General features: G+C 42.6%; 1 protein-coding gene across 4 annotated transcripts in view; it reads right to left on the bottom strand.

The window, feature by feature from the left end:
* Positions 1-1792: 1792 nt before the first annotated feature.
* Positions 1793-15436, bottom strand: part of RUBCN (rubicon autophagy regulator) — a 37894-nt gene continuing 24250 nt past the window's right edge. For all 4 annotated transcript variants that reach the window (XM_069475151.1, XM_069475152.1, XM_069475153.1 and 1 more), the window contains 9 exons: positions 9873-9933; positions 9009-9141; positions 8222-8367; positions 7567-7631; positions 6867-7105; positions 6240-6301; positions 5615-5768; positions 4611-4704; positions 1793-4383 (listed from right to left, as the gene is read on the bottom strand). In XM_069475151.1, coding sequence (XP_069331252.1) covers positions 4205-4383; positions 4611-4704; positions 5615-5768; positions 6240-6301; positions 6867-7105; positions 7567-7631; positions 8222-8367; positions 9009-9141; positions 9873-9933 — 1133 coding nt within the window. In that variant the 3' untranslated portion in view covers positions 1793-4204. The remainder of the gene's footprint in view (positions 4384-4610; positions 4705-5614; positions 5769-6239; positions 6302-6866; positions 7106-7566; positions 7632-8221; positions 8368-9008; positions 9142-9872; positions 9934-15436) is intronic.

Here is a 15436-nt window from a genome sequence, read left to right as displayed (position 1 = left end):
CACAAAGAAATAATATAAATGTTTGAGATGATGGATATGCTAATTACCCTGATCTGATCACCATACATTACATATATCAAAACATCTCTATGTACCCCATGAATACGTATAATTATTATCTGCCAATTTAAAAAATAAAATTAAAAAAACCCAAAACATTTATTTCTCACCATTCTGGAAATTGGAAGTCTGAGATCAGGGTGTCAGCAGGGTCAGGTTCTTCATCTTCTTGCTGTGTCCTCACATGGCAGAAAGAGAGCAACCTAGTTCTCTGGCATCTTCTTATGAAGGGCACTAATCCCATTCATGAGGGCTCTACCCTCATGACCTAATTATTTCCCAAAGGCCCCACCTCCAAATACCATAGAGTTGGGATTAGAATTTCAACATGAATTTTGGAGGGACATGTTCAGTTCATTGCACCAATGTTCTTAGAATAAAATCTAAAATTCTTAGTAAGTCCTTCTTTCAATTTCCTGCCAAAACTCCTCTTGTCTCAAGACCATCACATGTGCTAGTTCCTGTCCAGAGCTTTTTTCTCCCTACTTTGAGCCTCATTCTTTGGGTCTTGGTTGAAGTATCACTTTCTCAGGGGCCTTACTTGTCTCTGATCTAAATTAGGCCACTTATTATTTTTTTCAACAGCATCTATTCTTTTTGTTTGTAACTCTTATTATAGCTTGTAATTGGTGACTTTGTACCATGTCTGTCTTCCCCACAAGACTAAATTCCTTAAGAGTAGAAACTGTCTCCATTTTGCTCCCTCCTCGAGCCTAGCACACAAACTGATATAAATACCCAAATATTTGATGAGTAAACAGGAAGAAATTACTATGGCTGGAGATAGCTGAGACATGATATAAGAAGCTGGATTTTTGTGCTAGTGTTGGAAAGGAATACAACATTTATTTTAAAGAAAAAAATTAAAAGAACTTGATGATGGGTGGTAGGAAGGAGAAAATGCTCGACTAGCTGGACATGCCACTTGACTCAGAGAGGAAGCTGAATACAACTAAATTTTGAAACCCGGGTGACTAATGGTTAGGTTTTGGGCAATATGATACTTACGTTGGTTTTAGACATACTGGTTGGAAATGACAAGGGGAATGTTCAAAAAGTTGCAGGGTGGAGCTGGAGCTCCAGTAGACCAGGAGTATAAGAGAGAAAGCCAGAGGCAGATGCTCACAGAAGTAGGAACTGAAGCATCTAAGACAATTCAGGTGTTGGCAGAGAGGAAGACTGACCTCACTTTATGTGACAGTTACAGCGAGGGTATGGGCAGAGGGCACACACCCCATGCACTGGAAAGGACTGTGTGTCACAAAGCCTAATCCTGTCATTATACACATGAAAGAACAGAAATCCAGAGAGGTGAAGTGATTCACTGAAGGTCTCATAGCAAGTCCGTGACAAAGCATTCTAACTCACTTTTCTCGACTTGTATGGTCCAGCTTGCTCTGCATAATAACAAAGAAACCTTAATTTTCAGACATGTCTTCTTTACAGTAGACACTCAGTACCATTCCTCAACAGTCAAGGCAGGCAAACAAAAGGCAGAATTTCATTTCCTTAGTTTATTAAAGATGACAACGAACTGTTAGGCTGTGCAAGAACTACAGCAAGTGGAATCCAGTTCAAAGCACAAGTCATATACACAAAGAACATCTCTGTTTAGACTCTCGCTCCTTTTGTGTTAATTCAACAGAAGTGCTAAAGCTTTGGCAGAGAAAGTCAATAATAGCCTCATTTAAGTGGAAAATATTTGCCTTCCACTCTTCTGCTATGTCTTGAATCTTGTTTCTACCTTGGAAGCAAACTGGTTTTTCTATTTACAGAAAAGAACACTTCCCTCCTATTTCATTTAGAAGGAACTCTCTTCAGTGCATTCAAATTTCCCCACAACAGCAGGGGATTTTCAGATACTGATAAATTGCAAAGTGCTTTCAAAACATCCCATCCTCTGCCCTCTCTCCCCCACTCTCTAATAAATAAATAAATGGGTGTTTGGAAAGTGATGACAACATAGCATCGGGGTCACTAGAACAGGTACACAATCTAAAGGGATAGGATGGGGAGGTGAAGAAAAATAAGTGAAAATCAGGAGCTCATAAGGCTTTTAAGTTCAGCTTTAGGAACTGTGTCAGCATTTTTCATCTTTTCATCCTATGCTCATATGAAACAGGCAGTACAATAGAGTACGTCTCTCCTCCAGTGTAGTGACTTGGAGTAAGGAGTGGATTTGTAATTTAAAGCAAAACTGGAAGTAGAGCTCACCATTTTTATAAACCAGGTTTGAATCTGGGGTCTGGCCCTTAGTGAGACTTGAGTTTTGTGGGGTCATTCCCAAAGCTCCTTGAAGGACAAGAGAGTTTCTAGCTAACTCTCAAAAGTGGGCTGGGCCTTGGCTTCTACAGCTTCACTATGAACTGAAGGGGTAACAGCCTCAGGGTCTTCCAGCCTTCAGATCCCAAGTTTAAGGCAGAGGAACCAACACCATAGGCCAACTCCTTACATGTTCCCTCTTGTTTTGGTGGAGCCTCAGTTTGGACATCACCTTAATGCCCCTTCTACTTCCTTGTGAGACTCCTTGTTCCCTGCCGCTCAGGCACTCATCAGCTTCCACCAACCATGTGCAACTTTCTGTTCAGCTTCCCGGGGCAGCACCCACGCCAACTTTTTTCTACTAGCAACCAACTATGGGAAGACAGGTACACAGGAAGAAGTCAATCTCAGAACAAAAATGGTGCGGGATTTAGTTCATAGAGCTCCCAGCTGTTGGAGAACAACCCTGACCAGTGTTTTTCATAAAGGTTAGAAGCTATAGCAACTTGAAAGACCAACACAGACATATACACGGTCCCATCCAAGGTACATGGTCCCATCCAAGAACTCTTCCCCTCGAAACACACATTAAAAGGGTGGTGGGGATGGGGGTAATGCTAAAATCAGTAATATGAAAAGGATGACTGAACATATAAATATCATCAAGCTAGATAAAGAGTTAAGTGCATAATTGGCATAAAGGCTCTTGTTATCCCAAGAACACAAGAACATTCACACGCATCCACAAACTGTCAAGTTTTATAACACCACTAATAGCAGGAAGCTTTCCCCCCAACTTTGACAAAAGAAACTAAGGCAAGAGACACTCAGCCACCAAGGAGGGTCCCAGCTCTGCTGCAGGAAGGAGAGAGAGAAAGGAGTTGGGCCATACTTTTACTCAGAACCATAATGACCATCTAACAGAGGACAGGGTAGGAAGGGACCCACTAAGATGGCGTGCAGGGTTTCTGTCCTCGCCTTAGTATGGCATTAGGGACTTGCCTAAGCTTGAAAGGTCATACTTTCACCAAAGAACTAGATTAAAAGAGACCTTAACAGCTAAGAGGAGGCCAACATCTGTCACTGACTAAATGCCTTAAGCAACAGTGTTATAGCCTCAATTATGCTTGTTGTATAAGGCTACAAGCCTTATACAAATGGGCCTGGCCTAAGTGTAAGTTCGTTCTTTGCTTCAAGCACACTGGAGTAGACAAAGAAAGTCAACTGTGAGATCATCTATGCCTAGAATATTTCAAACAGAGAAGTCATGGATGCCTGAGGTCTCTGAGGATTCTAGGATAGTAATGATTCTGCCTTTATGGCCCCCCAAAATACTGAAATAAGCTGGAAAGAATGCCCATGATGGAGTCCCATTCTCTGTGCTTCTCCTCATCAGGGCAGAGTCTGACCCTGTTGCAGGATTAGAAGAGAGAAAACTCCATCCCCCTGTTTTAGCAGCAGAGAAGAGAGTTGGTTAAGAAGGGCCTGGCTCAGAAGCTCCAGAACTAAAACAAAATAAAACTGGAAGTGACACTTGAGATACAGCTGAAACCAGATCTGGTCCTAGTAGAGAAGGCCATGCATGCCAGAAGAATTGGGTCTTGCTGTCCATTCCCCTGACAGAGAAAGCTTCTCTTAAGAACCTACATGTCAGTTCTGATGGAAATACCTGGTGCTTACAATTTATCTGTCACAACAGGCTGGACCCCATCAACCTATCAAAGGCTGACTACACACAGACATCAGACAAGGCATAAAAAATAATAATGATGATAATTAAAAAAAAAAAAGAGCCCCAAGTGGGGAAAGTCCTTAAAAGCGTGGCTCAGTTCCGCATTATGTATGACCCCAGCCTCTAGGTAGAGGGCTTAATGTGCTTTCTTCAGGTGGTCTCCAGGACGGTGGCTTCTAGGGCCAAGGCTTCAGTGGGTTCCTCCTCATAGTCTGACATGTAGGACTCCAAGCTTTGCTTAGCCAGCAACTCCCGCCGGGCCTGTAGCCGCTCACACCGGGGACAGCTTCCAGACTTGAAGCAAGCTTTATGGTAACACGCTTTACACTCTATTCAGTTTGGGAAGGTGAGAGAGAGAAGAAAACAATTTGTATTATCTCAAGCAGGAAGTAAGTCACTGCCACTGCCCCTTCTCACCACCATGGCTCAGTGCTCTGGTGGAGAAACACAGGGAACTGCTGAATCAAACCAAACTCTTGCTAACAGGGTGGCTCAAGGAAAATCAATGAGCTTTGTGTTCAGTCTTGCTTGTCCCACTCCTAGCACCAGCCCTCACCTTCGCAGGTCCGGCACTTATGGAGCTCAAAAGGAAAGATGATGTCTTCCTCATTCTGACAGAACTCACAGATGAAGCCCTTGGCTTGGCAGAGCTGGGGAGGAAAGAGACATGTAGCAAAATGAGAGGGAGCACATCAGGAACTGGCACAGGAGGGTGAACCCTAGGGAGGGAGGAACAAAATATAAATAAAAACTGAGTGGGCTAAAGGAAGAAAGAAGCCTGGGCTGGACTTAGAAACGTGGAAGCCAAACTAGGGCCAGGCTGGGTGGGGTTACACAAAGCTTTAAGGAGGAGACAAGAGCTAGGCACCGTGGCTCACGCCTGTAATCCCAGTTACTCAGGAGCCTGAGGCAGGAGGATGACTTGAGCCCAGGAGTTTGAGACCAGACTGCGCAATACAGCAAGACCCCATCTCTACAAATATAAAAAATTAGGCGTGGTGGTGCGTGCCTGTAGTCTCAGCTACTTGGGAGGCTGAGGCAGGACAATCCCTTGAGTCCAGGAGTTCATGACCAGCTTGGGCAATATAGTGAGACCTTGTCAAAAAAAAAAAAAAAGCTTACAAAATGCCATCACGTAAATTGTTTCAACAATCTTCAAAAATACTGAGAGGAAAGTGTGTATAGTTATTATCTTCTTTCAGAGAAGACAAAGTATTTCTTTTGGTCACAGTGATTGAAAATAATAAAGCCAAGACCCAGATTAGAATCTCTCTCCAGATTCCAGGGTTCTCCTCCCACATCATGACAATTCTTTAGTGAAAGTCTGCTCAGTCCTGCCTGGAACTACCCAGGGGCAATGCCAGCACCAATTCCTCTTCTAATTCTAGGTCCTTTACATCTGGATGATTTAGCTGGAACAGGAACCGTCTTCAGTTTCTCTCACAGTGTTGATTGGCCATGTCAACTTCCTGGAGCTAAAAGGCAAGAACCCTGGGTCCACCCCACTCCCTGTTTCCCTAAGCAAGGGCTCAGCTGCATGCTAAAGCGAGACTTTCTCACCATGCACCGTTCTACGTGGGCAGCCCCTGCCCTGGTGAGCTCAGCCAGCCGGGGCCCCAGCTCCCCCTTCCTGGTTGCAGTCAGGTCATTCAGTGAGTACAGGTGGAGATCTTCTGTCAGGTGGCCTGGGACTGTGTCAAAGGAATCCAGAAGCCTACAGGAAATGAGGGGAAGGCGGCAGGGGAGTGAATGAACACTTTGTGTGGCACATGATAGCAGAAGGTTCCCTACCCAGAACAGGAGAGATAAAGTAATAAGATAAAGTAATAAGTAATCTTGCTTTAAAGATAAAGCAAGATGCAGCCAGCCCAAGTGTTCCAGGCTACCTTAGCCTTCCCACACTACCAGGTGTCTGGGTGACAGCAGTGACTTATTTATAACCTCTTGCAGAGTGATCCATGCCAGCTTTCAAAGAGTGGTGGCCTGCCCTGGATAGAAGAACCACAGATTTCCCCTCAAGAGAGAAGGATACAGATACAGGTACTTCTGTGGCTTCTCATTTACCATTTACATTTCTGCAAAATCCCTCTACTCTCTTTCACATAACAAGAGCCAACTGCTGGGACAGGTCCCTTTCAGAGACGTTCACTCCACCAAAGGACTCTGGCCTCCACACAAGACTTACTCTTTGGCCAGCCGGCATGTCTTGAACATGTTCTTCATGTGATACAGCTGGACCCGCAGCAGCTGAAGAGAAAGTGTGGGTGGGGTAGGGGGGTTTGGAGAAGAGGAGAGAATCAACTGTTAGAAAAACCGGTGCCTTTAAACCCTGGAGGTCTGGAAGTTTTGCATACAGCAGGTAGATCAGACTGTCCTCTACACCTCTGTCTAACTCAACAACCTGCTTCAAAGTGATCTCCATTCTGGGAAGGCCCCTCTGCCAGGTCAGTCTGCACAAATCACAAACATAGCCCGGAGTAGCTGAGAATTCCAGAATTTGAATGTCCTACTTAATACCGAATTCTCCACTCAGTAATATTTTCAGTGAAGGGAGAAATTCTGCTTTTGCCATTAAGCACTATCTATAGCTTCAGAGCTGCCATTGCCAGGTTTGAAGCTCTGACTAGAGAGATACCTGGGAGATGAGAAGAGATTAAGAAAGTACATAGGGAGAGCATGAATGATGACATGGTCACAGCTCTGAAATTGTGGTAATGAGAGGTGTGGTGAGCTTGGAAAGTCCTGTATGAACAGAGGGACGGGCTGAGGAGAAAGGTAAGAATCTCTGATGTGGCCTTTTCAAGGGTCTTACTCGGACTTGATTGAGCAGCTTGACCTTCCTATAGAGGGCGGTGTTGATGTCCTGCACATTGAAGAGAGGATCGTTCCAGATCTTAATCAGCAGGTCCTTGGAGAAATTGCTGACATAGTACTTGCTGAAGTCCCACTTGCGCAGAATCCGGCTGGGGATGACCATCTGGGCATTCTCATGGCAGCACTGACAGAAGTATTTGCCCAAGTACTCACAGTACCGCAGCCGCTTGATATAATCTGGAAAAATGGGAAAGCCAAAGGGCCAGATGAGTCTTTCCCACCTATAAGCTGGTAAGGCTACTCCCTTGAAAGGGCAGGGAGGGACAGCCAGTGGCCTCCAGCCACCTCTGGTGGGCTCCCCAAAACTGACAGAAACCCACATACTGGGGCCTGTGGGACCTACATCCCACCCAGGAGGCCACTGGGGAAATAAACAAAATCTGCCAAGACTCAGTCTCCAAGAATCTAGCTGAAACTACCCAACTCTCTCCAGTAAACAATCCTGGTAATGTGCTCCCAGAAATAATTTCCCACTGATTGTCAGTGCTTGTGCCTGGTCCTACCCTTCCCCTTCAGGCCCCTTCTTTCCCCTTCAGCAATTCTGCCCTGTCACCTCCTCTTACTACCTCTGACAAGCCCTAGGTGTGGGAGAGGGTAAAGCCGTTGGAGGCAGTATAGTGGTAACAGAAGATACTCACCAGGGTCAGTCCGGATGCCACATCCTGCACAGCGGTAATTCTGCTTGGCCACAGCAATTTTCCTCCTAAGGAGGGGGAAGGAGAGGGGATTGGCAGATAGCAGGTGCATGCAGCCTCTGAGGTGTGAAGGATGAAGATACAAACATAGAACTCTTACGAAGTGTGGGAAAGGAGGGGAATTCACCTCTTATTTTAGTTGGACCAAATGAAGATATTGGGAGAACTAAATCTAACTGAAGATTAAGTTAAGATTTAGGTCTAGGCAGTGACTCTCCCTAATAATGAACCACACTTTCTGGATAACTGTGCGGGATGAGAAATAGTAAAGGGGAGAGAACAACAGGGGAAAAAAGCATCCATCCATCTTAAAAGGAAAAGAAAAACCAGTAAGCTCACAAATCTACTGGAAGGAAGGCAACAGGTGAGGCATGCCAGTGAAAAAAAGCCCTCATTTCCAATTAGCTCTGCGAAGGAAGAGGAGGAGCTGGAGTAAGAATTTAAGGACAAAATGGATAATCCTCTTCCTCTGCCTTTAAATGGACAGAATTGTGTGGGAAGTACAGCTGGAGGCAGAGACAACAGGGACAGGAGAAAGCCCTGACAATCCAAAGAGGATGTATCTGTTTTCCAGAGGGCAGAGACACTGGCTACTCACGTTGGGGCTGGATGAACATTAAAAATTATCTGAGGCCGCGGTGGGGCCCACTCCAAGTTGCCACGAACACGGATACGCAGCTTGTAGATGTCAGCGTGCTGCCCATCATCCGGTGAGATGGGCAATGAGTCAGGGATGGGCAGGAGCTACAGGAGAAAAGCACAGGGTGAGCTAACATGCATAGTCTGGGGAAACACAAATGCTTCATGCTTCTGGACATGACAGAGCATAGTTTATAAAAGACATTTCAGGAATACCACAGGGTAAGGGCTTTAGGAAACCTTGGCCCTCAAAACCAACCAGGAGGCACCAGGATATTGGAAGTGAGGGCCTTGGGTTCCAAGAAGCAATCAAAGCCAGCATCCCAGGTGGTGGCACCCACTGCTAATGACGTCCCTGCACTCATCTCAGGACCCTTGGTATGCCAGGTGCTTCATGCCTTAGAGACTCAACTGCAGAGCGAAGACAAGTCTGAACAATTCACTTTCACAGTGTCTCAAAGGTAGTCACAAAACAACAGTTGCACCTCTGGGTCTAGTGAGAAGTCATGTGGAATAAGGACAGTGAAGGAAGCTTTATCTCTTGTTTTGACGATTGCTAGGGAAAATCTAGGCAAGCAGGTATTCACTCATTCATGTATTCATTCAACACATTTGTAATAAATGGCTTCTATGAGTAAGGAAGGAACCACACAGGCTCATTCGAGACTGGGGACACGTGACAAAGGAGAACAAGATCAGAAAGGCTCACAGCCTCCTGGGTAAGGAAGAAGAGCTGAAGAGCCTACCTTCTGGGGAGCATCATGCTCTGGGACTAGCCACTCCAGCTCCGAGGCAGCTGGAAGCTGCATCCCCTCAAACTGCTTCAGGAGCCCCATGGCCACGGCCTCCGCAGATGTGGAGTGTAGGAAGCAGTGGGAGCTGGAAAGGAGAGAATCAAGGAAAGCTGAGCATGGGGACAAGACAGGCAGATGGGAGCCTTCCCTTCAGGACCTGATATCATACACAGGAACTTCTGGGCTGAGAGAACACTCGCAGCACCTCTAGTCTGCTCAGCTGCTTTTCTCATCATCTTCTCACACATGTGCAGTGACAAATATACTGGTCTTACAGTCCTAAGACTTAGGTTCAAATTCTACTTATTGGTTTTACATGGCACAGCTAATTAAGGACTCTGGCCCTTCCTTTCTCTGAACCTTAGTTTCTTTAACTGCAAAATGGAGATAATAATGCCTGCTTACAAAACAAAGTGAGTAAAACAGCTCTGTGGACTATAAAGAGCTATTTTTCCTCCTAAATGAGCTACTATTTCCCCTATTTGGGTCTACAATGTAGAACCTGTTCAATTTGATTTCGTAACAAAAATCACGATCACTGCTCTCTTTTCTGGGGTTCTGGTTATGACCAGAGTCAGCCAAGGAGGAACAATTCACATTTTGAGCTTTGCTTCCATGAGAGTCCATCCTGTTTGGACCAAAGATCTTCTGCTCTCTCCCCTTGTGCTTATCACTATCAGGCAGGCCTGTCACTTTAACCTTGCCTCTCTGTGAATTTGGATGGCTTTTCCCATGACCGTTCCTAACCACATGCAAAGAACTGGGCTTGTCTCTTCACATATCCCAAAATTTTATTAAAAAAAAAAAAGTACTCACAAGGACTGAGAAGAATTGAAGGATCTGCTGCTTGAGGCTGTGCTCCTTCTGATGTCAGCATCTAAACGGAAACCAGACATGAGGGGAGCAGGAATGGAAAGGGCGGGGGTAAGGGATAATGAAACCATCACAAGGCATTCTGTAAGCTAAGCACTCAGGGTAGCAGGTAGGTGCTACATTCTATGCAGGATCAGGAGCAGGTGAAGCACTAAACACAACTTATAATTTAGCTCTATTCAAGTCAAAACCAGAACGAATTAGTGACATTATGCATAGCATTGAAAAGGTCAAAGTGTTACAAATCCAGGTGGAAACAAAAACCCAGACTTGGTATAAAACAGTGAGTGAGAAAAGAAATCATCCTAAGGCATATAGGGACACAACCTCTAGCAAGCAGAAATACAAAATGAATAATTCAAATTTCTCCCTCCTTCTCTAAATCTCAAGCTTTCTTAAATGGCAAGCTCACAGAGGCCATAACTCCATCTGGCCCTTTTATATATATAAAAGAATTAGTACTTAACACATAACTTGTGTTGTAGGAGTTACTCGCTAAATGTATGTGGAAGCTGGGTGCTGTGGCACATGACTGTACTCCCAGCCATTCAGGAGGCTGAGGCAGAAGGATCATTTGAGCCCAGGAGTTTAAGGCTTTAGTACACTATGATTGCACATGTGAATAGCCACTGCACTCTAGCCTGGGTAACACAGAGAGACCCCATCTTTAAGAATAGGATTTCTAAAAATAACATGCCTGAACCTCCAGAGACCTCATCTACCCAAACACTTTTGATGGAGGCGAATGTGAAATACAGCAGTCATGTTCAAGAAAGGAAGATAGAGCCTATCCAAGTCATGAAAACAAGACTGTTCTGATAAATACCATCTCTTCCTTTGATGCCCAGTGAAAAGACTTTTATTTCCTAATCAAGCTTACACAATGATCAATCTACTGTGTCTGAGCACTCAATAGAGCACTAAACTTGTATAACATCACTCTGCACTTAGCCATGGGTAGCTCAATTGTTCCTCAAATGTTTCCCCTGTATATATATATATTTTTTTTGTATATACAAGTAGATTATAAAATCTCCTTGTGAGGAAATGAGATTGTCTCTAATTCTTCTTTTGGCTCTAAAATACTTAACACAGGGCTCTGTATACAAGCATATACTCAAATAATATTGCTGACAAACTAATGTCTTCAAAGCTATATACATAAGTAAGATAACAGGATTGAAATCTGTGCTTTCATATGCTAAGCACAGAAAAACAGGACATTTTTGCTAGCAATTAACAAAGCCTATTTTATTTAACAACAAAGATGTTCATATATAATCATATTTTCTGTCTGAACTTACAGCACCAAAACCCAGATCCCAATGCACTGCTAGCTCTCTATTTCCATCTAATTGGTGACATTAGAGAAAAGAAAAAAAGAGTAGAAAACAGCAAACTAGACCGTCGTAGACGGTTTGGTTTGCAACATGTCTTCAGATAACACTTACACTGCCGCGGATTGTACATAAGTACTGGCTTGTCCTAGTAACTCTCACAGTGCTTTGTACATAATAGCTTTATAGAAAATAGTTCCTAAATAAATGATTGATTGGCTAAAAGCAATTAAAAGCTTTTGCAAATTTCATTCTGTTTAGGAATAATAGGAAGAAAAAAAAATGAGAAAACCTTAGACAGATAGTCCTGAATAAAGAGCTAACCACTTCTATTACTTTAGTCCCAGGTTATTAAAGAAAACAGTACACATTAGAGAGAAGAGGGGTGAGTGATAATTCATGGTTGCTAAGGAACCTCTGTCTTCATAAAACTATTTAAAAGTTCTTTATCCTCACAGAGAGGAAGTCTTTTTTTTTCTTTGCAGGAAAAAAAATCATTCCCTTGTTTTTAAAAGATATATTTATCACGTTTCCTCCTTTTTTTTTTTAACCAAAGGTACAATAAGGTCAGAGGTATGTGCAGGAGTTCCTAGCTAATCAGCAATGCTTCCAAGAGTACAGAGGACCACATGGCTTTAGAGGTAAAACTCTTACTACCAGGGGTGGATGGGGAGAGGTAGCACTTGATTTCAAAGGGGACATGACACTTGACACTGATCAAGTACCACAGAGCTTTATGGATAGTGGGCCTGTACTATTTCTTGCTGACTCTCTGGTCAGTTCAAGCAGATGACTAAGTTGACATGGTGGGAACACTAGTTAAGGATCTGAGTTAAAGTAGACCAGGGTCTAAGACAGATAATTTAGGAGAAAAGAGAGAGGAGGAAGCTATTCAACTGGATGGATTAAATGTACCCCAAATGAGAGCACTTTAGAAGAAGTCCAAGAAACTAATCTTTCAAGTGGAATTAAACATAATTATGAAACTTTTTATTTGATTTTTTTGTACAAAAACATATATTTTTTCAAGTGATCTGATTTCAAGTGCTTTTAATGCTTTAGATAGGATAAGGCTATTATTACTGACTGAAAAAAGTTAAAAAATATCAAAACAAACAACAACAAAAACAATGACATATTGTAAGAAGAATTTGCTGCATGTCCAGACACTGGTATTGGGTGATCAGGCAAGAACTGGCTAAAACCTTGGTACCTTACCAAAATATGCAAATGTTTAAACACAGTAAGTGAGGCACAGGAAGAGTCAGCTTCAGACTTTACTGGCCAGTTTGATGTTGGTTCCCATCCTGTTTTCCTTCTAGCAGGTAAGGTCAAATCCAATACATCTGGGAATCCAGCTCTAATGAATTTTCTATAATTGCTAACTCAAGAGGAAACACTTTAAAGCAGAGAACCACAATTATTCTTGTTTTAAAAAGAGAAAAAATTTGATTAAAAAGGCAGGGGTAGGAGGAGAAGCAACTGATTGCCTTGAATTGGCTATAATTTTAAAACTTGTCATAAAATACAGTTCATGAACTTTCCTCCTTATATATTATGCCAGCTATTATGCCAGCTATCAATTTATTTCTTTTCAGCTCCAAATCTGTGCTTATTTTTGCTTGCTCTGCGATAATGAAGCTGGACCCATAAATGGTTCTTTTGCCAGCTGGCACAATGCTAAGCTCTGTCAGTAGAGGGCACTGGAGGGATGCTGGTTCTGGTGTGCTTCTCTAGGCTGACTCCTGTAGTGCATGTGAATTTCCCTGGGGAAGCATGCCTTGGGCAACTTTGCAGCAGAGTGCCAGGAGTGGTACCTCTCATAAACAGCTCTCCCAGGCACCCCCTGGGTCAGCTTCCTGGGAGAGCTTTGTAGTGAGTACCATAGGCCTAGCAGCTCCACATGAACTATTTTCCCCAGTACTCCTTGAGTCCTGAGGCCCAACACCTCCCTGGGGGCAGCCTCTCCCAGCACCCTAGAGAATGGTTTCCTAGTGAGAGTTGTTGGCATGGCATCTCCTCATGGATAGTGTCCCCTGGTACTACCCTGGGGCAGCTCTGTGCTTCAGAGAACTTCTCCACCATCCAGTAAGCCAGGAGGTCTGAATCTCAGCCTTGGGGATGTGGCCTTCTTTTACATTTGTTCCTTCCCCGGATGCGCTATCTCTTATCTGCTCTCCTTTATTCTTTAGAGTTTCCTTTACTTCTCATGAGCCAACCTCCTATTACATCAATTTCCCATTATAGCTAATAATTCTTTATATTAAACTTTCCCTATTCAATGGTTTCTGTCTCCTGATTGGACCTTGACTAGATACACATATGCAGAAGACTGAAACTCTAGAAGAATCTACAAAGGAAGATAAAGAAGTATTGATAAAGCCTTAATAGATGAGGATATGGGGAGGGGGAACCCAAAAACAAGGATAACAAAAACCAAAGAAGTTGAAAAGACTCTCTGGGTCTGGAAACTTATGAATAATATGAAACCAATGTAGCAGATACCATCAGCAGAAATAGATGAAGTGAAGGAAGCCAGATACAAAAGATCATATATCACATATTATGATTCCATTTATATGAAATGTCCAGAAAAGGCAAATCTATAGTAGATTAGTTGTTGACTGGGGCTGGGGGTGGGAACTGGAATTAACCGTGAATAGGCACAAGGGATATTACTGGGGAGATGACAATGTTCTAGAATTAGATTATGGTGATGGTTGTACAACTTGGTAAATTTACTAAAAATCATTGAGTTGTATATTTGAAGTGGGAGGATTATGATATATAAAATTATACCACAGTAAAATTGCTTTTAAAAAAATATTATTTCTGAAAGATAACGATGCAAAAAATTTTTAAAAATAAAGAAATAGATGTTGATTAATGCAAAGCTTTTTTATGAATAAGCTTTTTATGATCTCAAGGTTTATATCTACTTTATTGCTAGGAGAAAGTAACTTTCAAATCTATTTTATTCATAAACACTTCTGTTCCATATGGCCAGGATCTAAGAAAGGTGATGACATTAAGTAGAGTATTACAATATGATGAGTATTTATCACAGATCATTCCACAATATGATGCTTAAGTCCTTTAATTTTTTTCAAAAGTATTATAGATTCTGATAACCTTCCTCTGATGGTATCCTAAAAGACTATTCAACAGTATAAATTACTTAAAGTGACCAAAAAGAAACATGTCTATAAACCTCTAGACATGATTAGGAAGATTGCTAATGCAAAGGATAATGACACTTTTTAGAAAGAATTTGGTACCAGTAACAAACTTGATTAAAGACCAGAAACAGGCCAGGCAGAGTGGCTCACACCTGTAATCCCAGTGCTTTGGGAGGCCAAGGTGGGAGGATCACCTGAGGCCAGGAGTTTGAGATCAGCCAGAGCAAAAAGCAAGACTCCAACTCCAAAAAATTAGCTAGGCATAGTGGCACATGCCTGTAGTCCTAGCTACGGGGAAGGCTGAGGCAAGAAGACTGCTTGAGCCCAGGAGTTCAAGGCTGCGGTGAGCTAGGATTGTGCCATTGCACTCCAGCCTCAGCAACACAGTAAGACCCTCTCTCTTAAAAAAACCATTAAAACATATAAAATAAACATTTTTTTGAAAGACCAGAAACAGATGACAAAGAACAGAAAGCAATAAAGAAATCTAAAGTAGAGTTATGTTGTTTATGTGTTTTAAAACCATTTTGAGTACAAAACTGCAACTTTCGTTTAGTTAACCACACATACAGAAAGCCTACTTGTTTAGATCACAAAGCAATTACTAAGAACCAACATTTATAGCAGTAAATCCTATAAATTATAGAATTTATAGCAGTAAATCCTAATTCTATATGAAGTACCAAGCAAAGATAGCTTTCTGAAAGTTGGCTCTTCAAATTCAAAGGAGACACTAAGCTTCATAGCATTCTATCCCACTTTCGCTATCTGAATGTGTAGCAGGAGCTTAGTATAGATTGGAACCAAAATTCTTCATCTTACCATTCATTTCTAAACTGTCCATTGTCTCTATCAGTCACAATGACCACTTACTCTAAAATTATCATTGCAGGGAATAATCACCAAGGACAAACTTACTGATGAGGATTGCTGGAGTCATATGAAGAGTATTTGAATACCTAAATTGTTCCTGGCTTGTTCTGGCTTACAT

Source organism: Eulemur rufifrons, chromosome 7 (genome assembly GCF_041146395.1).
Source record: "Eulemur rufifrons isolate Redbay chromosome 7, OSU_ERuf_1, whole genome shotgun sequence".
NCBI classification, from domain to species: Eukaryota; Metazoa; Chordata; class Mammalia; order Primates; family Lemuridae; genus Eulemur; species Eulemur rufifrons.
This window is presented reverse-complemented; position numbering and strand designations above follow the sequence as displayed.